The sequence below is a fragment of the Urtica dioica genome, chromosome 5 (assembly GCF_054948205.1).
Source record: "Urtica dioica subsp. dioica isolate 48M chromosome 5, U.dioica_male_clone48M_v1_H2, whole genome shotgun sequence".
NCBI classification, from domain to species: domain Eukaryota; kingdom Viridiplantae; phylum Streptophyta; class Magnoliopsida; order Rosales; family Urticaceae; genus Urtica; species Urtica dioica.
The window spans coordinates 34,593,185-34,618,517 of NC_142760.1; the positions used below are offsets into that span (position 1 = coordinate 34,593,185).

The 25,333-nt window shown below is 33.0% G+C and overlaps 1 protein-coding gene and 1 pseudogene across 2 annotated transcripts; both read right to left on the minus strand.

The window, feature by feature from the left end:
• Nucleotides 1-281: 281 nt before the first annotated feature.
• Nucleotides 282-5,058, minus strand: LOC149398058 (Major facilitator superfamily protein). Its single transcript, XM_089615107.1, has 6 exons — nucleotides 4,885-5,058; nucleotides 4,657-4,759; nucleotides 3,255-3,472; nucleotides 2,351-2,898; nucleotides 1,486-1,829; nucleotides 282-1,004 (listed from the first exon to the last, which is right to left on the minus strand). Exons 1-6 carry the CDS (start codon nucleotides 4,885-4,887, stop codon nucleotides 454-456), a joined length of 1,767 nt encoding a protein of 588 aa, XP_089471233.1. The 5' UTR covers nucleotides 4,888-5,058; the 3' UTR covers nucleotides 282-453.
• Nucleotides 5,059-10,857: 5,799 nt separating this feature from the next.
• On the minus strand, nucleotides 10,858-13,083 carry LOC149398059 (uncharacterized; annotated as a pseudogene). Its single transcript, XR_016297061.1, has 2 exons — nucleotides 12,138-13,083; nucleotides 10,858-11,826 (listed from the first exon to the last, which is right to left on the minus strand). The product of XR_016297061.1 is annotated as an uncharacterized LOC149398059 (transcript).
• Between the last annotated feature and the right edge of the window lie 12,250 nt (nucleotides 13,084-25,333).

Here is a 25,333-nt window from a genome sequence, read left to right on the forward strand (position 1 = left end):
TAAAATGATCTAGATCTTTTGGCCTTTATTTTTTTCTCTATTTCTGTCCTGCTAATGATGATGTTCTATACATAATTATTAATATTTTATTATCATATTAATTGATAAAATTTTCTTAACACTAGTGGTTAATTAGAATATGACGTTATATAACCACAAACTAGTGGAACGAAAACAGACAATTAAAGAAACGGAGGACATACAGACAAAGATGAACATGATTTCATTGCAGAGATTACAGCTCATGAGATCATAGAGCTTCCAAAAAAAAAAAAAAAAAAAACACACCAAAACGACTGATTGTTGTACATGCATTATAGGCTACAAAAAAGAAAAAAGAAAAAAAAAAAAATTACACAATATTACAAAAACCCCAAAGACGTACTTAACCCAATCAGCAGTTTTACAAGATTCCACTTCTTAATTTTACATGTCTAAAAAATAAACCCTTGACTAGCATTTTTCGTAATTATCATTTCCATTCTCATTCTCATTACTGATCATTTGCAAGGCAGGTTTGGGCATAGGGTTATTGGCTCTGTACCACTTAGCACAAACCACATAGGCCACGAAGTTGACGAGGCCCAGTACGGTGAGAAGGGCGTAGAAGCAATCGAGCCGGCCGTGGTTGATGTCATCGGCGAGCCAGCCTTGGCCGTCGTGGCTTCCCGTGACCCTCTTCACCACCGAAACCAAGAAGCTGCTCACGAAGAAGCCGAGAGAGAGCGTCGTTAGGAACAAACCCGTGCTCATTGTCTTCATTCCCTTTGGGGACTGAGTTATGAAGAAGTCGAGCTGACCCGTGTATATGAACGCCTCGCCCGACCCAACCAAAAAGAATTGTGGGATCAAGAGGAACACGCTTATCGGGAGCGTCGCTCCGGCTGTTGAGGAGGCCGTGGATTTAGCCACCGAGAGCCTCTTCATCTCTGTCACCGCCGCGGCTGCCATTCCTAGGGTTGATAAGACGAGGCCTATCGCGATTCTTTGTAGGTTTGTGAAGCCTATAGGAAATTAAAAGAAAGAAAATATAATTATAAAAGATTAAGTAGATTAGCTAGAACTACGTGACAAGTTTTCATTGCATTCTCATAGAGTAATTTGATATAAAAAAAAAATCATTTTAATTTTTAAACTAGTCACATATTTCATATTAAAAAATAGGACATCTTCCTAATTGAGCTAACTGGATGAGAATTTTAACTTAAGACTATAGTTGCTAATCATGTCAATCAATAAATGCATATAATACAAATTAGTTATCCAGGTCAAGAACTAGCTAGAATTCGTTATTTTAGAATCTCAATTAATAAAGACTATGGTAGTTAACCACGTTCAATCATGACCTAATAATAAGTTGTGCAAATAGAATTGCTTTGTAAGTAAGGTGGAGTTTACTAGACCATGCATCCATGTTGTGATTAATTTATATAATATATGCACGAACATCTACACTAAATCATAAATGTTTATATATGAGCATACCTTGTTTGCCAGTCCATTTCTTGGAGAGAGGCATGATGACACGGTCGTAGACAACAATGGTGATCATAATGGCGGCGACAAAGAAGACAGTGAGAGAGCCGGCCGGGATTTGGAAGGACCCGACGGAGCGTTCCATGGTGGAAGCTTGTTCGACGGAGAAAGTGATCATCTGAGCGTAAGTGGTCCAGAACAGAATGGTGGTCGCCCATATCGGAAGCAACCTTATCATCATCTTCACTTCCTCCACTTTCGTCACCGAGCAAAGCTTCCATGGATTCCGAGTCGACACATTCCCGTTCACCTCAAAGTCTCCTTGTTCCACTATAGATGCCTTGTCCAAGAACCTACAAGGCCAAAAATCAATATTTATTCATTTCCATACACTACTAAAGAATTTGAATTTTTTGTGATAATTTTTGTTGCAACAATTCTAAATTTCTAATACTAAAAATACTACGTTTATTCACGTCCAAATGACCAAACAAAATACCTTTTTCACAATTATTTTTTCCTTCACAAAAGTTGTAGATATAGCTAGTAAACTATACATTCCCCCACCATAAATTAATCCATCGTAACAGAAAATATTTGTAGCAAAAAAAATATCATCACTAATTAATAATAATAATTTATTAGTTTCATGAATAACTTTTTTTCTTATGAATGATCACAAACTAAAAATATCACTAATTATATGGTTAATTTTCTTACTAAAATTTGCAACAAATTTATCACACCGACTATATTAGGGTTACTAAAAGTAGTCATTTTGTCACACCCAAAAAAAAAAAAAAAAAACCTACCAAAAGTTGTAACAAATTTATTAAAAAAAAAAAAAAAAAAAAAACTTTAATCAATGAATTACCCAAATTGGTGGGTGTGATCAATCCTGGAGGTCTCAGGGGTATCCTCAAAGAGCATGGAGACACTAAAAGGCCCAGAGAAGTTCCTCTTCTTCCACGCGGCGGCCACGACCTGGAACACGTGAACAACCGGGCTTCCGGCGCTCTTCTTGAAGCGATACCTTTTCAGGCCCGACAGAAGAACCACAATCGAGACCAGCATCGAGGCCGCGCAAACCCCGTAGGCCCAGCTCCGGCCCACCTCGTCCTGCATGTACACCAGCACCGTCACCGCCAGCAACGTCCCGATGCTGATGAGCAAGAAGAACCTCTGGAAAAAGTAGCCCATCTGAGCCTTCTCCTTCTCGTCCTTCTCGTCGAACTGGTCCGTCCCGAACCCCGACACGCTCGATTTCAGGCCCCCCGTCCCGAGGGCGATTAGGTAAAGTGCCAGGTACAGGATCGCCATCTGGAATCCGGTCGCCGGCTCGCAATTCTCGCCGGCGGTCGGGTCGCACCGTGGCGGTTGGAGCTGTGGGAGTTTTGTCGATATCGCCAAGGTTGACGTGCCCTAATAATAATTTCGAGTTTTTTTTTTAGCCAAATATTACAAGCTAGGGTTAATATTGCTGAAGGACAAAAATAGTACTAAAAAGAAAAAACACCCTACCTAGGAGTCTTTTAGGTTACAAATTTACATATTTATTTACATATAACTAAACTGGTAAAAATTTCATATTACTATTAAAATAATTGGTATGGTACCATGTGTTTTTCCTCTTCTTTTTTTTTTTAGCTATATGATACTATTTGAGCACGTGTATTAGTACTTTTGAGCTGTGTATCACTTAGTTTATAGTTTGGTAAAAGTGTTACGGTAACTTAGCGATGTTTAAGATGATCTATGTGTAATATGTTGTAACTAACCAGGGTTTGTATGGCAGCGAATATTGCGATGGTCTTAAATCTTCCAAGGAAAGAATCAGCAAGGAAACCGCCAAGCAAGCACAAGAGGAAACAAGTTCCCATGAAATCTGTGACAATATTGGCTGAGGTTGAACTCGGCAAGTGCATTGTTCCAACCAAATAGGTCACCAAGTTCACAGCAATCCCCATAGTTGAAAGCCTCTCGCTCATCTCAATCCCTGTAATACATATATAATATAATATAATTAGTACTAAGTAATTAGAGATTAGTTTTTATGGCATAGATTTAGAAGTTTCCGAGATGATTAATTTGGTAAGACTAGTTATTAAAAATAAAATAAAAATTATAGTATCGATTTTTTTTTTTACCATATGTACGTTAGAGGTATGGGTGAAGTGGCAGTTTAATTATTTGTTAGAACAACGTAATCTAGTAGAAAGCGACACTATTTTAAAAAATCAAAAGTGGGGTTAAAAAATAGCATAACAATTTATGAATAGTACAACAGAGCAACATGGGCAAAAAGGGGAATAATTTTGATTTTGTATGTTATTCCATTTTCTGAATAGAATGATCCAGATAGAATATTTGTGCCTTTTTCTGAAAGCTTTACAAACACAAAAAGCCATGAGATATAGACCATAACCTTTTTTAGATGGTCCTCCCTTAGTTTTATAATTACAAGCGATCCCCAAAAAGTAATAATATAATAAATATGCTGAGGGTAAAAAAAAAAATCAAGTGTCTAAGTTTGACTATAAACGTAACTTTATTGAATTAATGATATGTGAAGATTCACGAGATTCCAACTAATAATTATACCATTAGTGCTAAAGATTTGAATAAGAATAACCACTATCATTAATATAAAACAATCGTTTAGATACATCGTAACCCATGCGGTATATTCTCGGAACTTAAATTATTAGCATGAAGGAAAGGAACACCTACTTTTATATTTATATATATATATCAATAAACTGTAGCAAAATATATAGTTAATATTTAAATCATTGGACTTTGTTGGCTAGCAAGTTAGTAATCAAACCAAGCAACTTAGCTCAACTCTATATCTATGATCAACGTAGACCACATGACATGACGCAAGAGTCTGAATCCTAGTTATATATAAACAAACAAAACAAGCACACAGAAAACCAAAACAAAAAACAATAAAAATTAATAAATAAAAATAAAGACAGTGAAGGAATTAATTATATATTTTATAAAAATTATTATTATTTCCATGGACAGAATTTGATTCAAATTCGTGAGCTTATTCGTATAAATAATATATATATTTATATATATATATATATATATATATATATGTATGTATAAATATGAGTGTTGACAAATAAATATATACATACATATATACGTATGTATATAAGAACATACCAAGGATAAGTGCAGCCGGTAACCAGCCACCGGTTTTTGACTTATCGGCCGGAAAACCCTTGTAGTCCACCGCATCTGAAACGGTCCAACTCATTTTTCCTTCCTAAAAAATGTACACACAAGAATGAGAAAGTTTGGCTAACAAAAAAAAATGTTTAAAATAAAACGCTGAAAATGTCTAGAAAATGAATATATAATTGAAGTTGAAAATACTTAAGTATAACTCACCATGCTTATATTGTTGTTTGCTAAATTTAAATACTAGGGATTTTGATGGTGTAAAAGAGAAAGAGAATAGCAAATATTATATATGGAATATTGTTGCTATAAAGGAATAAGTGTTTTGTCTTTGAGATTTGTTTTCCAACTCACAACTTAGCTCTATCATGGGAACTACAAAATGGGCTTTATATAGGCAGAGTAAAAGAGAGTGTAATCAATGTTGAACACAACAAAAAAGAGACCCCTCCACTAACAACAGTTCTTTTTATTTTTTTAGATATATCACAGCTTGTTATGTTTTTATTTTCTCTCTAAAACTATATCGTGTATAAAAAGAAATAGAGATTAGGTTGATCGCATTATTGATGAGTGGAAGGTTCTGGGACTGATTGAGAGTACATATGTTTTTTGATAATTAAAAAGATATTTCCTCTATGAGATGAGAAAAATAGAAAACGAAAAAAAATAATGTTTAGAAAATGTGATGGTGATTGATGAAAGATTAGAGGGAAGGATCGGAATCTTCAACATACACAAACCAATAGGCTTTTTTCTTTCGATCTTTCATTACTCTCATTATAATTCTGTGGTAAGAGCTATTGTCTATTTTGTGGTAGGTTTTTATTTTCTTGATATTTCTGGGGCGGTTTTGAAAGATTGTGAAGTTTAACACAATGGTTGGGCTTGGAAGTGCATTTTGTGGCCCACAATCCACAAGCAATACCCTCCACCTTTCATTTTCTTCCACATCGTGGCATTGCTGGCTCTTTCTTCTTATTGATATTTGGCATATTATATAAATATAGAAAGGATAAACATTGTAATATTTGATATAGATAGAAATTAAAATGCATTCTGCGACAAGGAATACAGATTTGGAAATATGTGGCACAAATTAGAGTTGGGAAGCACATGTAAATAAGCATTGTAGTCTTTGATACGTAATTAGAGAAAAAAATAAAATGTGATTTGTGACATGGAAATAAATGTGGCACAAATTACTTAGACTTGAACCAAACAAAAAGTTAGAAAGCACATGCATATGCGCGTCTCATATATGAAATTTCATTTTTATTTTTTTTAACCACGTACGTCGAGTGGTAAAAAATTAGGAAAGAAATAAAAAATAAACAAAGAGAAAAGGGTCGTGCCGACATTAAAGGACTAAGTGGGTGTAAAGTTGATGTGGTCAACTTAGTGTAAGAGGTGGTAATTGAAAGCTAAAAATAAGGTATATATAACGTCCTAGTATAGATTAGGGACTACTAGGGAGTTACATTTTCATTATTTTCTTTTGTATGTACAATTTTTCTATGTTTTGCCTAATATATGCCAACTTTCTGAATATATGTTGTTATTTCATCCAAAAAATAAAACAATTTATATTTGTTAGAAAAATGTTCTATGGCATAAATCACATACATATTTGACGCAAAAAGAAAAATCAGTTAGATATAATATGCGTACACCTTGAGTATAAACGAACGGTTAAGCTTAGATCAACATTATTGAACCAACGTGTTACACAATGGAATCAGCCAAAGAAGAATATACTAATATAGTACTTATGTATGTGGTTGAGTTCGATTTGAATTCATACAACCCTAATATATACTTATATAAAAAAAAATATAAATATAAATTATTGTAATACATTACTTATTACCTAGGTTATCACTTGTGATACTGAGGGTAAAGTTTTTTTTTTTTTTTTTTTTTGAAAGGACTGAGGGTAAAGTTTTTAGAAAGGCATACTAACAACTTCGTCACACTTTACAGAAATATATTCTAAGTTAACATGCTATCAATGCAGACTTTATTAAAATAAAATAAAACACCAATTTTACTTTATATATATATATATATATATATATATATATATATATATATATATACACTGCTGAGTCACTGATCTTCCAAATAAGAATAGGTCACATGTCAGTCATACGATATTCTCGGTTATTTTGACACACGTCCATTAGAATTTGTCAAATGAACTTTCAACTACTACATATAGGAAGCTGTCAAATATTTCACTGTCATGTAAAAAAAGAAAAAAACTAGTTATACGATCCAAATATTGGCCAAATTGACTTGTGATGATTAAAGCTTAGACGAGAAAATAGATATGCATAGTGCATACAAGGACTCATCATTATTGTGACAATGAAGATCTGTATCTTCATTGACGGAGATCAATCACCCACAAATACAAACATAAAGTGGGGTCACTAGAGTTGACATTTTAGGCCAATATTATTTCATTGTAAACCCTTACTCAATGCAACGTATAGAAATTGCATGGTTGCTGGCCTATATCTATATTCTCTAGCGAAGTCTATAGTTGATCATGTATGTGTTGAAGGGAATGTCAACCACACGTCCCGCGTGACCGGCACGTGCGTATTGGTACGTGCGAAGTATATTTAATGCACGCCTCACACGTGCCACCAATTGATTGCATGCACTATGTTCTTTCTTTTTCTTTTCTTTTAGTTTTGAAAATAAATAGATAAACAAAACCCACCGGCCAAAATGTTTGATAAGGGCACCAGGACATGTAACATGAAAAAAGATGCTCAAGGCTTACTAGCTCATAATTTCGGAAAAGGAGCTAAATATATTTCTATTATACATATCTAAAACCCATAACCAGACAATCCATATTGGTCCCCCTCCCGAAAAAAAACCTCCAAAGCTCTTCACTCTATTATTCTTACCACTCACTATTTGCAGCCAAATTATATGTAAATATATATATATATATATATATATATATATATATATATATATAATTGACAAAACTATGTTTCAATTTTTTTTTCAAAGAATATGTATATATTTAATTTATAAAAACTATAAATATATATTTTCAGTATACCATTTTGCAATGCATATACAATTCTTTAAAATTATGGTGACGGTGATGATCTCTGATAACTTCTGATTTTTCAAGTGGTGCATTTGATAATGCTTCTCTGCTTACAGCAACGGAAATGGTTGCCTACAACGATCGGGACAAGAAATCGCAAGAAAAAAAATCGTGAAGTATAAGATGTTAGGGGTATTTTTGTCTAAAATTAAAGATAAGTCTAGTCTTGACATAGTGATGTTATTGAATTTGTTTTAATACAATTTCATGTGGTTCTTAGTCTACATTTTAAAATATATATATATATATATATATATATATATATATATATATATATATATATATATATATAGCAACAAATAGAGCCTGTACATTTCCCATAAATCACAACTACCTCTAATCTTTTTTATTGGCTTTATCCGATCCAAATCTACTATGGTGTTCTGGCCTTATACCCTACCACTCTCCCTGGACATCTGTTTCTCACCAAATGCTTAAAAAAAAATACGTCAATGAACCTATTGGCTCAATAATGCAGTGTGTTTTTCCAATTTGATGGACTAAAAGAGAGAAAATCATGCAGTTTTGAAATAATTCACTTTGGGAATCAATTTGTTATCTTTCAATGTATTATGTTTCCACCACCCAGTGTCTCTGTTGATGGATAACACTTAATCAACTAGTTTTTTTTTTATATATTTCATATTTATTTGAATGTTAATTTACTACGTTTCAAAATATTTAAGTTAATAAAAAAATGAATTTATTGAGACAATCAATTTTGTGATTATCTTCAATTAATTCTTTTTCGCATCCACCACCCAAATTCTATGGATAACACTTAGCCAACTACATACTAGATTCTCTTTTTTTATTAGTGAATTTCTGTTGTGTTTTCTTTAAAAGCAATGAAAAAAATGGTGGAGACAGAGAGACCTATAAATGGAGTTTTGACTTACAATACTGATAGTTGGTTTCAATAGACAATACTAGTGTTTATAATTGCGCTCTGTTAGTAGTTTTTTTTATTCCTGATAGATTGTAACACTGTATTCGTAAAATAATATGGATCTTCGTCCTATTATGTTGAATATTGTAATTTGAAAAGAATTTGGAGAAAAAGTTGTACTTCTTATTACCATGGAAGACCCTTTATATAGGGATACAAAGAGTAGTAAAAACTTTCTAGACTATTCTAAATCTAGAATATTCCATACCTATCTATAATCTCTAATTCTAGATTATTCTATATAATACTAGACTATATCTATTAACCTACACTATTCTAGATTATTCTATACAATTCTAGACTATATCTTAACACTCCCCCTCAAGCTGGAGCATATATATCAATCATGCCAACTCCATTAAGAGCTTTCGTAAAAATATCTCCTACTTGATCATGTGTCTTTACGTATGACGTGGAAATCAAGCCTTGTTGGAGTTTCTCACAAACAAAATGACAATCAATCTCAATGTGTTTTGTTCTCTCGTGAAATACTGGATTGGATGCGATATGATTGGCAGCTTGATTGTCTCACCATAACTTTGCTGGCAAAGTGATGTCAAAACCTAACTCTGTCAGTAATTGATGTATCCACATTATCTCACATGTTCCTTGTGTCATGGCTCTGTATTCTGACTCAGCACTAGATCTTGATATACGACATGTTGTTTCTTGCTCTTCCATGAGACCAAGTTTCCTCCGAAAAAGACGCAATATCCAGTAGTCGATCTTCTGTCAGTCTTTGACCCTCCATAGTCTGCATTATGCTGACGGAATATGCAATGTCTGGGCGAGTAACAGTGAGGTAGTTCAACTTGCCGACCAATCTTCTGTATCGTTCCGGATCATCCATTAGTTCTCCCTCCTTTGTAAGTTGTATGTTGGGAGTCATTGGGGCACTGCAAGGTTTGGCTCCTAATTTTCCTGTTTCAGAAAGCAAATCAAGTACATACTTCCTTTGCGATAAGTATATACCTTTCTTCCTTCTCGATACTTCACCTAAGAATTATTTTAGCGTGCCCAAGTCCTTCGTTTGGAACTGCGTGTGGAGGAACGTTTTAAGGGATGAAATTCCAACAGTATCACTTCCTGTAATTACTATGTCGTCAACATAAACAACTAGGAGAGTGACACCGTCTTTCGTTTTCCTGAAGAATACAGAGTGATCTGATTTGCTCTTTCGAAGTCCAGACTGTTCAAGGGCCTGACTAAACCTTCCAAACCAAGCACGAGGACTTTGTTTCAGCCCATACAACGCTTTTCGTAGACGACACACTCTGCCATACTCCCCCTGAGCAACAAAACCAGGCGGTTGCTCCATATACACCTCTTCATGCAAGTCTCCATGTAGAAAAGCATTCTTGATGTCGAGTTGGTGGAGTCGCCAATCATGGGTGGCAGCCAAGGAGATGAAAAGTCGAACGAATGTTAGCTTGGCCACTGGAGAGAAGGTATCGGAATAGTCAACACCATAGGTTTGGGCAAAGCCTTTGGCAACTAAGCGGGCCTTTAGTCGAGCAAGGGTTCCATCTGGATTCAGTTTGGTCGTGAAAACCCATTTACATCCAATTGCTCGTTTCCCTGAAGGAAGAGTAACCAGTTCCCAAGTACCATTGGCATCTAAGGCATTCATTTCCTCAATCATTGCTTTCTGCCAACCTGGATGTTCTAAGACTTCACGAACAGTTTTAGGAATTGTGATGGAATCAATGGATGAAACAAAGGCACGTGAAGAAGGTGATAAAAGATTATATGAGACATAAGATGAAATGGGATAGGTACACTGTCGTTTACCTTTGCGTAATGCAATGGGAATGTCATCGGTCGGAAGTGGATCTGATGACGAGGGACTTCGTGCAGAACATCTCTCTGGAGGATTGATGAGTATGTGAGATGTCGGGCGAGGGCGTCGAGTGTATACAATGGGTGGTCGAGGAAGAGAAGGAAATGCAACACTAGGACTAGGTTCAGTGGTGTTTTCAATGATAGGGTCAGGTGTGAAAGAAGGAGGGACATGTGAGTTTAAGGGAGTAGAGACTTCCGGAGATGTAATCGTATAGACTAAAAGGTCGTCATCCTCGGGTGGCGGTGACGTCGGTTTTTCAGATGTAAAGTATGGTAAGTGTTCCATAAAAGTAACATCAATAGACACAAGATATTTTTGGAGACTAGGACAATAACATCTATACCCCTTTTGAAGACGAGAATACCCCAAGAATACACATTTTAAAGATTTTGGATCTAATTTGGTGAGACCTGGACGAACATCTCGAACAAAACATGTACTACCAAAGATTTTTGGATTGATTGGGAATAAAGGTTTTTTAGGAAACAATATTTTGTATGGAATAGCACCTTGGAGGACAGATGATGGCATACGGTTGATAAGAAAACATGCAGTCGAAATAGCATTAGCCCAGAAACACTTTGGAACACCTGTTTGGAATAGCAAGGCTCGTGCAGTTTCAAGAAGGTGTCGATTTTTGTGTTCGGCATCACCATTTTGAGACGGAGTATCAACACATGATGTTTCATGAAGAATGCCGTTTTGGGTCATGTAATTTTGGAATTGACCAGACATGTATTCTTTGGCATTGTCACTACGAAGGGTGCGAACAGAGACATTAAATTGAGTACGGATCTCAGCACAAAAGGAACAGAATAATGAGAATAATTATGAACGACTTTTCATTAAGAACAACCAAGTTACACGAGAAAAATCATCAACAAAAGTGACAAAGTATCGAAAACCTGGTTTGGACGCAATGGGACAGAGACCCCAAACATCCGAATGAACTAATTCAAACGGAGTGCTAGATCGTTTATTAACCCTAGGGTTAGAACTAAGACGATGATGTTTAGCTAACTGACATGACTCACAATCTAACGAGGAAAGTGAGCTAAACTGAGGACAGAGTAGTTTGAGAAGAGGAAGAGAGGGGTGACCTAGACGACAGTGGTCTTTAAAGGCAGATGTGACGCTGGGACAAGCAATGGATTTGGATGTGTCGAGAATATAGAGACCTCCAGATTCATGTCATTTACCAATAATCCGTTTCGTCATGAGATCCTGAAAAACACAAGAGTTGGGAAAAAATGAGGTTGAACAATTTAATGTTTTGGTGAGTTGGCTAACAGACAAGAGGTTAAATGATAAGTTGGGTAAATGCAAGACATGAGATAATGACAAAGAAGGAGTAGGTGTGATAGTGCCAGATCCAATAACATTTGAAGGAGATCCATCGGCTAAAGTAACCGTGGATGTGGAGGTATGAGGGGTAAGGGTGGAGAAGAGTTTTGGATTACCTGTCATATGATCTGTGGCACCGGAATCTATGACCCATTTGGAAGATGAGGAAAGGAGACACGTATTTGGGTTACCTGAGTCAGCAATGGCAGTGACAGAGGGTTTTGAAATCCTTAGTGATTCCTGGTACTCGGAAAACTTTGCATACTCATCGGCAGGGACACGAATCGAGTTGTCGGAAGAGGATTCAACATGAGCGGACTAGTTCTTTTGATTCTTGTATTGAAGCTTTCGAAACTCTTGTATGGTGTGACCCGGCTTTTTGCAATAATTACATGTGATCGTACCAGTATCTTTGAGACGAGAATCAAAGCTTCGTGGGCCTCTAGGTTTGTAACTAGAGTGGCTTGAGTCATACTTGTTTCGAGAGAGTAAGGCTCCGCTGACAGGGTTAGATGATGACCCTTCTGTACGAAGAACACGGCTGAATACCTCTTGGAGGGAGGTAATGTCGGAGCCGGAGATAATCTGGGATCTTGCAGTTTCAAAAGTCGGAGGAAGTCCTGCAAGGAAGCTCATGATGGCCATTTGCTCTCGCTGTTGTTGCTGGACTTTGACATCGGTGCTGAAGGGCAGAAGCATGTTGAGCTCTTCATATGTTTTCTTGAACTCCATGAAGTAGGTGGTGAATGATTGGTCTTGCTTCTCAGCCCTATAGAAGGCTTTGCACACATTGAACATTCGAGATAGATTTCTTTTCCCAGAGTAAAGGAAGTCCAAGTAATCCATCAATTCTTTGACGAACTTATAGTGATTGACCAGACCAATTACCTCACTATCAATGGAGTTCCGGATTTGGAGGAAAAGACGAGCATCCTCGCGAAGCCATGCTTGCTTTGACTCGTCACTTGGAGGCATATCGGTCAAATGATTGTCTTTGTCAATACTTCGGAGGAACAAACGAATGGTCTTGCTCCAATCGAGGAAGTTCGAACCGTTCAACTTGTGGTCCGTGATCTTCGAGAGTACGGGTACCATCTCTGATACACCAACAACCTTTTGTTCAGCCATTTCAGCCATTTAGATTGGAGAGAGTAGTTGAAGAGAAGATGATGCCCGTACTCCGGACTGCACACGTAGCGGAAGACGTCGGGTGTGGCTGAAGTATCGACACGAGATTGGTCAGAAATCTGTTTTGAAAAAGGATGTTGGAACTCTAGAAATTGAGTAAAGGGATTATGATTTAGGAAAAGAGGGAAAGCTAATTTTGGATAAAGTGAGAATTTTAGGAGGCTCTGAATTTTCGGAGAAGGTTCTGAATTTTCTGAGGCTCTGATACCATGTAATCAAAGAAGAATTTGGAGAAAAAGTTGTACTTCTTATTACCATGGAAGACCCTTTATATAGGGATACAAAGAGTAGTAAAAACTTTCTAGACTATTCTAAATCTAGAATATTCCATACCTATCTATAATCTCTAATTCTAGATTATTCTATATAATACTAGACTATATCTATTAACCTACACTATTCTAGATTATTCTATACAATTCTAGATTATATCTTAACAAATATGATAACAATATCAATAACAAAAAAAATTGAAATTTTTTTATCAGATTTTTTGGGTCACGGAAAAAGTAAGATATACATATATATATATATATATATATATATATATATATATATATATATATTATAACTATATCAATTAATTAGGAAAGTAGTCAATTTTGACATTGCTAACGTTTGGTAAATCTTAGATAAATAACCACCATTTTCTTTACAAGCACAGTTTAACAAGAATACCCATACATATCATTATCGTCCAAAATCGATTTTGTTTTAATTTTAAATTAAAAATAAATAAATAACCATTTAAATCGGTAAAGATTGCGCAAATCGAAGATATTAACTGACCAAATCAATTACTACACGCAAAACCTCATTCGACTTCATTACATTCAAAAAAGAAAAAGAGTATATAGGAGAATAACATGTGAGGCTCTGGATTGTAAGGTACGCTTTGCAGTGTGCGCTCCACGTGGGATGCGTCTACATCGAGTATCAGCGGCGGCGAAGGAGGGACGAGTCTGCCACCAGGGAAGGGAGTTTCGGTTCGGCAATGGCGCAGAATATTGGGGATGATAATAACAGGTGAATACGAATTGAACATGGATGTTTTGAATTTGATTTGTGGTTGATTCTTCAATGATGATCTTTTTTCTGGTTTCGTTGAATTTGACTATAATGAAGTTTGTTTCCTTTATTTTGAGGTCTAACTATGGAGTTTCCAGGGACTAAAACATGTGAACTTTGCGTCTCATTTTGCTATACGAACTTTTTTTTTCTGAAATTTTGGGTATTTCTGGTTTTCCCCTTCTTATTAGCCGACTCCGATGAATCTTCCTCCTTCTCCAACGTCATCGTCATAGTCTCAGTAACGTATTAAAGCTCTCCCTCAGAAGCAAAATCTCGTCGATCGCGAACACCGCATCAAGATTTTTATTTAAATATTATAAATTTTTTATTTGAAAATAATTGTTAATATGTGTAAATAATTTAAATTACTGTAATTTATTGTAAATATCTGTTAATATATATGTAAATTTGAACTACGATTATATGAGCACGAAACAAGAAAATTAATTCTGGGTATATTTTGGGCACTAATATGATTTCAAAAATTCACGTAATTATGTAAAAAAAAATTAATTATTTGCTATATTCTTGGAAATAATGACTCTTAATGCGATTAAGTCAACTAAAGAATTAATTTATAAATTTAAACACATAACATAATTCAAATTTAAATGAATAACTCAAAAAAATATTCAAATGAAAACGTAGAATAAATGTGTTAATATGTGTCAATAATTGTGAATATTCTGTATATATCTGTGTGTGAATACAATTTTAAAGAACACAAAAATCAGGAGAAAAAAAAAATTGTTGCGTATATTTTGGACATTGATATGCTATCAGAAATCCACGAAATAATGTAGAAATAAATGTTTGCAATATTTTTTGAAATATAAGAGAGAGAATTTAAAATTCAAATTTAAAAAAAAATTCTTAAATAAACTGCTGAATTAATAATCAAACTTTAAATGAAAATTCGGAAATAAAAAAGAGGGACAAACCTGGAAAGCATAAATTTTTTTGATAGGGTCGCTATTTACCTAAGATTTACGAACGTTGGCTATTTAGCAATGTCAAACGTTTAAGTTGACTATTTTCCTAATGGACCCTAACTATATTGATAGTTTGAAACTAGCAAATTGCACAACATTTAGTTAATTATACTTAGCCACCATTTTTATCAATCAAAATAATGGGTAATTGTTGACGTGAAAAATTACCTCAAATCAGTCTCGACTTGGACTTATAGAGATGGGTCTCGGAATTCCATAACGAGATTAAATCCGATCCGAAATAATGAACAAAAGACAATGATTGAAATAGCGTAAATTAAATAAACGAAATGTCTATGGGCCTAAATGTAAAGAAATAACAATGAACAAATTGAATTAACGAATAAAAGTTGTAGATCAACAGGATCAGGTGAGCTAGAGACTATTGCAAGCGTGAGAATTGACAAGCTGAAGGTAATGTGCGGAAATGTACTCGTGGATCCTATATTTATAGCTATTGGAGGTAATAGGCGAGCTTCGGTTCTTCAGGGCGACATCACAATCAGAATTGGTCTTCACCGCTCACCTAGAAGCCTTGTTTCATCTTTTACCCGGTTTGAGGGAGCGATTGAGGACTCCATGCTTCGATCGGGCTGTGTTGTCCGGATCTTTGGGGAAACGCTTGAGGGAGGCCGTTGCTGAGCGAGCTAGCATTCGCCAAGGTGAGCTCGCGGGATACGATTGTGAGCTGACCTTCGCCAAGGTGAGCTCGAGAAAGTAACGTTTCGAGATAACGAGCTGATCCTGAATCAATGCCCTACTTTGTGTAGGCATATACTCCAGGCTTCGACATCACTCTCTGTGCCCGGATCAAATTAAACTAATTTGGGCCCAATCGATAAGTATTAATGGAGGACAAAGTCCAACATCAACAGTAACGAAAAAGACTATTTACTTAAAATTATATTATTATTTATATGCATTGTTATAAATTTAAATTCAAAATCAAATATTTTTATCGATGTAATTAATAGTAATTAGTTGATTTCTTTCCAAATTTACAGGAATGAGTTATTCTCTCATCTTTGTTGATTATTCTTTTAATTTTTTGTTTCAAATACTACTATTTTTTTTTCAATTATTTAGCAAAATAGCCAACTCAAACCTTTAAAATTGCTAAATAGCCAAGGTTTTGTAAATACTAAGTAAATAGCCAGATATTATTTAATACACTCCTAAATTTACAAAAACGCCCAAATGATTCCCGCCCATAGTCACAGCAGTTGACTTTAAAAAAACGTGATTCCTAGATTTGAGGGGAGTAATAACTGCATATTTAAAACCGATCAACTCACAACCTCTTATCACACGGCAATTAAGAAAAAAAAAAAAAGATTTCTCCAAAAAAAAAAAATTTCAACTCGCGTCACTTTCTCCGACGAACTGCATCCATCTTCTCCGACTACCGATTTCGGCGAGGGGATCTCAAACATGTATGCATGTGTAATTTATTCCGATTGTAACTCGTTTTTACTAATGTTCAACATCGATTTACACATTAAAACATGGAAAAAGTGTTTTTTTAGGAATCGGTTATGAAATAAGATGGTATTGCTTATTCTTCTTCCTCTGTGTAATGAATCAATGGATTTTTGTTCATTTATCCGAAAAATTTCACAGGTTTGGGTATGATGTCTAAAACTTGATGTGTTATATCTAGATCTTGTTGAGTAGTGTATTGATTCTGTTTTAATGTGTGTTAGTGTATGAGTAATACCATTGTAAATGTGTTTGAAGAATTCGTGTCTTTGGATATTAGAAGGAAATATGATTGACATATTTTGCAGTAAATATGTGTAAATGTCAGACAGGCCCAGATTATTTGTAAGTCATTATTTACACATAATACCATTGTAAATGAGTTTAAAATTGGTGTTTTTGGATTTACAAGGATGTCGGTCAAACAAACAATCATGCTCATAGCCGCCACATGAACATCTTTTATGTGCGTTATAACAGCATGTAAATATACGTAAATAACATCATGTAAATATACTGCATTATAACAGTATGTAAATATACGTAAATACATTAATAAACTGGGATGAACCTGGCGTGAAAGAGAGATATAACAACGTTTGAAATATATGTGCGTTACAAACAAGAAATTTAAATAATAAAACAAGACAAGATAAATCATGCAGTAAATATAAGAAAATAATATAATAGGAAACAAATAAATTGCCAAGGTTGAACGTCCAAATTAGTTCCTAAAATAAAGGGAATCATTAAATTGACTAAATCATGTTCACACTTATATGAGGAATTTAAATTCAAAAAAACCGGGAAGTTATATAATCAGAAATTTCATACACATTCGAAATTCAAACGCAACAGGGGTAAATTTGGAAATGAAAAAACATATTATTGGGCCACGTCATCCGAGTGGCTATTTACTTAGTATTTACAAAACCTTGGCTATATAGCAAATCATAAGGTTTGATTTGGCTATTTTGCTAATTTGCGCATTTTTTTTTTAACTTTTTCAGTTTCATTAGTATTTTTTCTTCGTAAACGCTATTAACAACTATTAACAGTTATTTAAAATATATATATATATATATATATATATATATATATATGTTTATTTTTTCGAGTATTATGTAGAATAACAAGATGGCGTTTCTATCTTTTTCTTTTGGTCGTTTGATCTTCAATTAGTTACCAATTAATCCTTCGGAATTTATTCAATGCTTCTCAATTTTTTTATTATTGTGTATTGTTCATTCGTAATGCATATATATTATTTACAAATTAATATTGACTCGCGGATCTTTTGTTTTATTTTTACAATCCAATTTTCAACGTTATTGTTTAGAATCTCATAGCTCATACTCATCTACCATAAATTGGGATGTTAATAATTCTGCTTTTTGTTCTTTAGTAGCTTCACAACCAAGCTCTTCCTCCTATTTTTGTTGGTTCACATTGAGATTTAGATTAAACGTAATTGAGCTGCAAACTTCATTAAAAACTTCTTAATTACAGTTATTAACTAAAAAAATACATTATTAGCAATAACTGACTAGAACTACTTGTTACAAGAAGATTTAAAAAAATAATGCGATACGAACATAAAAACATTAAAAAAACAAAAATTGAATGATGGTTGTTAATGTATTAATATGCATTACGAACATAAAACACAGAAAAAGAAAGATTGTTAATAGTTCCAAGTGATATTTTCAAAGTTATTTAACCGTTAATAATATTTTATGTAAAACTTACATTTACATAACCAAAGAGTTTTACACTCAAAACAATGTTTGTGAGCTCGTAGTCAAATCTCATATTTACTATAAGAGTATCATTGTCTATTTTGTCAAAGTCGACTAGGGGGCGATAGACGTAATATCTAGAAGCTAGATGAACACGAGCGGGAGCGTATTCACTTTTATTAGAATGATATTTACTCGATCATTTAGTTAAAGTGTCCATTGATATAACTAATACGTATAGTATACCTTTCAGGTTCAGCTCATGGCACGAAATGGTGAAATAAACTGTTATACCCTCGAGTCACATATGAGCCCTGAGTTCCATTGATTCTCCAACAAAAGATTCTTTTTCCACTCATAGTGCAAAGGTGCACGCAATCTAATGCATCTGGAATTGACTATCAGATAAGCTAACATTGACTCTCTTTATAAAGAGCTGGATTCCACTTTTGATGTTTTTCTTCCTTCACTGATCATACTCCGGTCTCCCAAAACATAAGTATATAAGCATATTCTATAGTTGTGAACGAATGAATCAAAGATCTACATTGTGGCCATAAGTTGTGATTGTGATACGTCATATCCTAACGATCACTTAAACGATGTACTTAATCACAACCTGTCAAGTTCATGTACAATAACCAATTGTACAGAATGCTTCACTGGCAAACCGCATATGTGATCTCAAATCTAGCTACTCATTCATAGATTCATCATTGACCAACTTAAGTGCTCCACTCATGAGTTATATATTTCTCTCATCAAATGTATGTATAATCATACTTCTCTCATCGAATGTTGTTATACAATATCATGTACTTAATTACTATAATACCTTTCTGTAGGAAAGATTCCTAACAGACCTTTATTAAATTGTCCCATCAAAACTTGAAGAATTTCCGATTGTTGCTAACTCAAATAGCAAGTCTTTCCAGCCGGTTTTGGATTAGATAGTTGTGCGATTGAGTTGTACTAGACCAATAAACCAATGGCATTGATCTTTTTTATATTGAAAATGATATATGAATGATGATATTATATATGAGTCTTGCCTATTTAATTTAAGAAAAAAGCACAAAAAAAATTAATAAAACTGTAATCATATTATTGTCACTTAATTGAATTGAAGAAGATTTACTAGACTTCATGGATATTAAACAATACTTTGATATCATATCACATAAAGGTATTTGATTATACAAATTTATAAGAAACTAAGCTAGTTTAAAATAACTTATTACTAAATAGTAGGAAAGTAGCCATTTAATTATGTGCCATCATTCCACCAACGCCAAAAATGAACTCGACATTTTTGAAAACCAAAGATTAAACTCGACATTTCACTAAAACGTTATTTCTCCTTTATTAAACAACGTGGAAAATAAGTTCATTTAAAAAAACGAAAAAAAAACACCAATGATATAAGTTGATGATTTTAACTATCAATAACAAATTATACTAAAAAAGTTACAATTTAATACATTGCTTCAACTGGCCATCAAGAATTAGTGACGAATTAATAAAAATTATATATTGAACCGTGATTAAATCCAACTAACTATAAATATTTCATTCTCTTAAAAATGGTCAGCTACATGAGGGAGAGAGGGTTTTTTTTTCTCTAATATTCAAAGACAATAAAAAATAATTATATATTATTTAATTTTTTCAAAATTATCAGATTTTACACATGTTTTTCCATCCAATTTGAACATCTCAAGTAATAACAGAGGGACTAAATATCGATATTAAGTATTTTACCCATAACTTTAAAATATTAGGCATATAAGTGTTACAAACCGATAATATTATGTATTTTTGCCACAATTTTCTCACATTAGGCATCTTTGCCAAATTTTCTCATTTTAAAATGAAAATTTAATAATTAGATTGATTAAATAACTATAAATACGTAGAGCATGCTGTCATTCATTTGTTATATATAGGATATATGGAGATGTTAATGCTGCGATTTGTTTCCATATAAATAGATGGTACTTATTTTTATCATTAATTTAAGCTTCTATTAAAGGTGTTAAGAAATTTCCGGTTAATTGATAACTACTTATTAGTCAATAAAGGTGTTAACCATCGATCAGATTCTTGCGGATCCAGCGAAGATCAAGTATATTTTCAGAGGCTACTCGTCGACACAAGTCCAACGCCACCTGAATCACCTTGATCGGACTAAGGACATTTGATACACCTTTTGACAAGGTTTGAAGCTATACAAACATTATGGAAAACTCTGAGGGAGCCTGAAAATATGGTCAAGAGACCGGTCTTAAAAGAAACTGCTATGTGATAGCTTTACGTTGATACCAAAATTTTTAGAAACATAGGTCTGAATCAAGTGTGATGGGCATTTGAAATTTAGGTTTCTTTGAGAGAGAGAGAGAGATGAAAGAAAAAAATAGAGAAATAGATAATTATTAATGAATTTGTTACTTAAAAAAAATCATAAACGCGTTGCAAGTGGGCGGGAAACACAATAGTAAATTTGGTGACCTAATTTTGGTCAATCAAAATGATGACTAATTAATTATAATTAACAAAACTTAGTTATTTTGTAAATTTATAATTTTTAAATGACTATATAGTTAGATAGCTATAAAAGATTAAATTATAAATGGAGAAATTTTATCCGAAAAAATCATCTCACACCAACCTCATTTTTATTCTCTGTTTGATTTTACCTTTGAAAAATTTACCAATACAACTCAATTCCTCGCCCCTTTTCTCATTATAATTATCATAAAATACTAAAATTGTGGAACACATTTTGGGAGGTTTTTCATTTTGAGAAGAAAAAAAAATTATGTTGAATTTCATCTTCTTCATGGCATAAGGTTGTTGATCGATTATGATTTTTCGAACCTTACAATACTTAACTAAATCCTATTGAATCTGGTTCTCGAATTGATCTTACTAGGACATTTTCTTCGCTTTCTTTGTTTGTGTATCAAGATTTCATTACTCTATCATTGGACAGTATGGCTAATTAGTCAAATCAAAATCAAAATACATGATTTACAAAATAACCACATTTATATTACAAAATAACCATAGCGCTATCATAATATTATTTCAAAAGATTGATTATTTTACAACAATATATTGGCTTCCTACATTTGTTTTACCATGAGAATCTAATAATATAGTTCTATATTATCATGTAAAAATCGACAACTAGCATAACCGTATGTGCAAATTATTTTGTAATTTTACTAGCTAGGTTTTGTTTTTGTGTCACATGGCTAAAACAACAAAGAGGTTTTCTTCGATCCACCTATTTCCTTTGTTTATATATCCTTTTTTTCTCAAAAGAATACCGAGCATTATATAGCACCCTTTTCCACCAATCTTGCCTGCATTTTTTCCACGTACAGTATCATCAATAAAAAGCTTTATGCTTTTTTTTTTCTGCAAAAGAATATTCCTATCCATTATTAAATATACTCAACCAGATCCCATTATACCTTATGTAAATTTAAAGTCATCCTCGTTCTCCTCTCTCTAACTTTGTATATTTTGGCTTAAATACATCGTTATGGTATGAATTTCATTCAATCAATGTGTTGTTAGCTAGCTAGTAATCATAGAAACACAATTAAAAATTAAAGCATGAAATGAATCTAATTAATTTCATCGAAAGATATCTAAGAAATGGTTCACCTAGTAGCAGAGGCAGCTCGACATATAAGGGAGTCTTAGGCGATGAGAAAATAAAGGACCTCTAAAAAATTAGGTAATTATAAATTATACATTGCAAATTCATGATAAGTTAAATCACAAAAATGAAATTACATGTCAATAAATATTTCTTAGTAGTCATATCTAATCTATATTTTATGATATAATTTGTTTTTAAAAATTAAATACTAATTAATATAAGTTGGAAAAAAAATAAGCACAAATTAAAATTTATAATATAAACAAAAAAGAAATAGAAAAATTAAGGAATAAAAAATGATAAAAGTTAAAAATAATTAATATAATCAATTTACCTATCCTTTAATATAGAACTCTCTATTTTGTATTTCTCTTCATTTTTTTCCTATAGATTAATTTTCCAAAAATATTTTTTGTGGGCCGTGAATACTTCATACATTTGCTTCCCTAAAACCAACGAATACGAGAAAGAGCATATTGGAGGCATAAATTACCACGATAATCATACTACTATTGTGATTTATTACATAAAAATGTTGAGTTCCCTTGAATTTTATGGATAATTAATTAAACAAAAAGCTCATTAACATATTCGTTGTTTTAACTTTTAAGTTGAGTATTCTATTTAAATTATTATATCAGTGCATATGTACCAATTTAAGATCTTTTTTAAAAAATATTAGCTTTTTTAAGTGGGGCCTGGTGAGTGGTGGGGGCCTTGGGTAATTGCCCCTCTTGCCCTCCCATTGAGCTGGGCTTGCTTAGAAAGTTGGGTCTCTTTTCAAATCAGTCCCTAAAGTATAAAAATAAAATAAAAGGTTTAGTCTTTAATGGTCGAAGAAATATTATTTATACCCATTATAATTTGTTTAAAATCAAATATGTTGGTGGTTCTTAGATTGGTCTAGTGGTAATTCCACACATATGAGATCTTGGGTTCGTTCTCTATGGACTGCAGAAATGCATGCTCCACAAGGTAGAGGTTTATCCTTTTTCAACTTAATACTCATGTATTATTATGTCATCTTGACCGATATAACTCATGTTCTTGCACTACGAATATATATCATACAATTTTGGCCAATAGGGTCACTTCTCAAAAAATCAAATATTTTGAGAATTTTCATATATGACTTACTTCTTTAAATGCGATTTTCATCATGTATTAAACATATATCTAAATAATTCAGTATTAATATAAAAGCTACCAAGAAGAAAGAGACGTTTTTTTTAATATTATCGAAGTTCAATAACTGCTCGCTCCGAGTTGTAGTCTCTAATAGATACAATTAGTTCAAATAAATGATTAGTTATAAATTTACAGAAGAAAAAACAAATTAAGTTATATACGATATTTATCATTTTATGTAATGAAAAGGACTTGTAAATAATAGCTTTATAATTTGTGAACAAACTTGAAAATAGGATCACACATCATTGGCCTATAATTTTAACATATATAATTTTCACTTCATCTTTACTTCAACATGTGTAAAGCATTACAAGATAAACAGAGATATCATATATATATATATATATATATATATATATATATATATATCATAAAGTCTATGATCTCTTCTTAATTGACACGTCCATAGAATATTTAATTTACAGATTCTCTTTAATATAACAAATAAGCATATATCATGTGTTCTATCTTCAACCCAACACGCTATTTCGCTTCCCAAAATTTCGTGGCAAACTTGGAAAGAAAAAAAATACTACATATGCTTTTGAGTCGGTTGTTTGAGAGATTTGGCTTCAGTGGTGATAAGATACTGGATATATATGCGTCTATATATTCTGAATTATTCCCACAAAGTTGTCCTTAGAAGGAGGGTCCATATTTTGGATCTTTTCCAAGATTTTGGATAACGGGAAACATACATAATTCATTTTTTTAGTTTTCCATATGGTGTTCACGATTATGTGCATGATAATACAAGATTATGTTAAATAATACAAAACTATATATGCCGCTAATAATTTCAAGCAATTATAATTATAGCTTTTGCACTTCCACTCCCACATGTTAGTGCACAGTAACAATCCAACACTTTTGGTCGATCAAATAGTCAAAGATGCTGGGTCTCTTAGACCCTAACACTACTAGAAAAATGATATTATAATATGCTTTTTCCATAGCAATTTGGTCCCAGAAAAGTGAGAGAAACTATTTAATTACTATAAAAGAAACTTGGCGTGTGTGACCCATTTTCCAAATCGATATCTAAATTATGAAACCCTTGTAAGTGTATTGGAGTTTTCATATATTTTTTTTTTAAACTGTATTGGAGTTTTATTCGTATCTTTGACATTCGGATATCTGAATAAGTCCCTTAAAATAGTCTAAATTGATTGGAAAAAGTTTGACGGTTTATGTAGTGTGTTTTTTGGTACCACTTAATTCCATCTCTTGCGAAAAGAAAGAATAATAAATTAGGCAACATATATATATATATATATATATATATATATATATATATATATATATATATATATAATTATACATATTTGATCATGAATATGAAATAAAGAGTTGTAACTCAATTAGCTTTCCTCCTTGTTATTGTCGTTATCACATGATATGATAGTGAATTAATGTTTATATAGAGTAATTAATAGCCTATAGTAGAAGTCTGCTATATATATTTTTGTGTGACGTTGTGTGTGTGTAGGATTTCAAAAGCTTTTCAAGTAATTCAAGGGACGAACAAAGCTCCAACGTCCATTTTAAGGTCTTTTTTTTTTCTTCTTCTTACGTGAAGCGTAGAATTGTGCCATAATGGAAAAGTTTGAAGAATCAAATGTTCTCTTTAGGGAATCTTGATTTAGAATCATTGATTTTTAATGGAATCTATACATTGTTGACCATGAATAGTAGTAAGAATTAGTTGCCGTGTCGTTGTTGTCTTGTGTAAAGAAATCACACAAGTGGAATCTTTTTTTGTAGAGAAAGTTAAATTATTGATCTTGAAGCTCTTGTACGCTTTAGAAAGTGGTAATAAAAAGGGAAGGGTAGTTATCGTTGTATACATTTTCTATACTCCTAATTATTGCATTTGTCTTTTTGGTATGTGATCAAACTTGACACCTTTATAGTATTGCAAACTTTAGTAGATTGTAAAAGAGCGCAGTTAGAAAAACTCAGAAGATCAACGAACTCTATTAACTAGGGACTGAAATTTTGAAAAATTAGTTTTTTTTTTTAAGATTATGGGATAGAAAGTTCAAATATGAGTC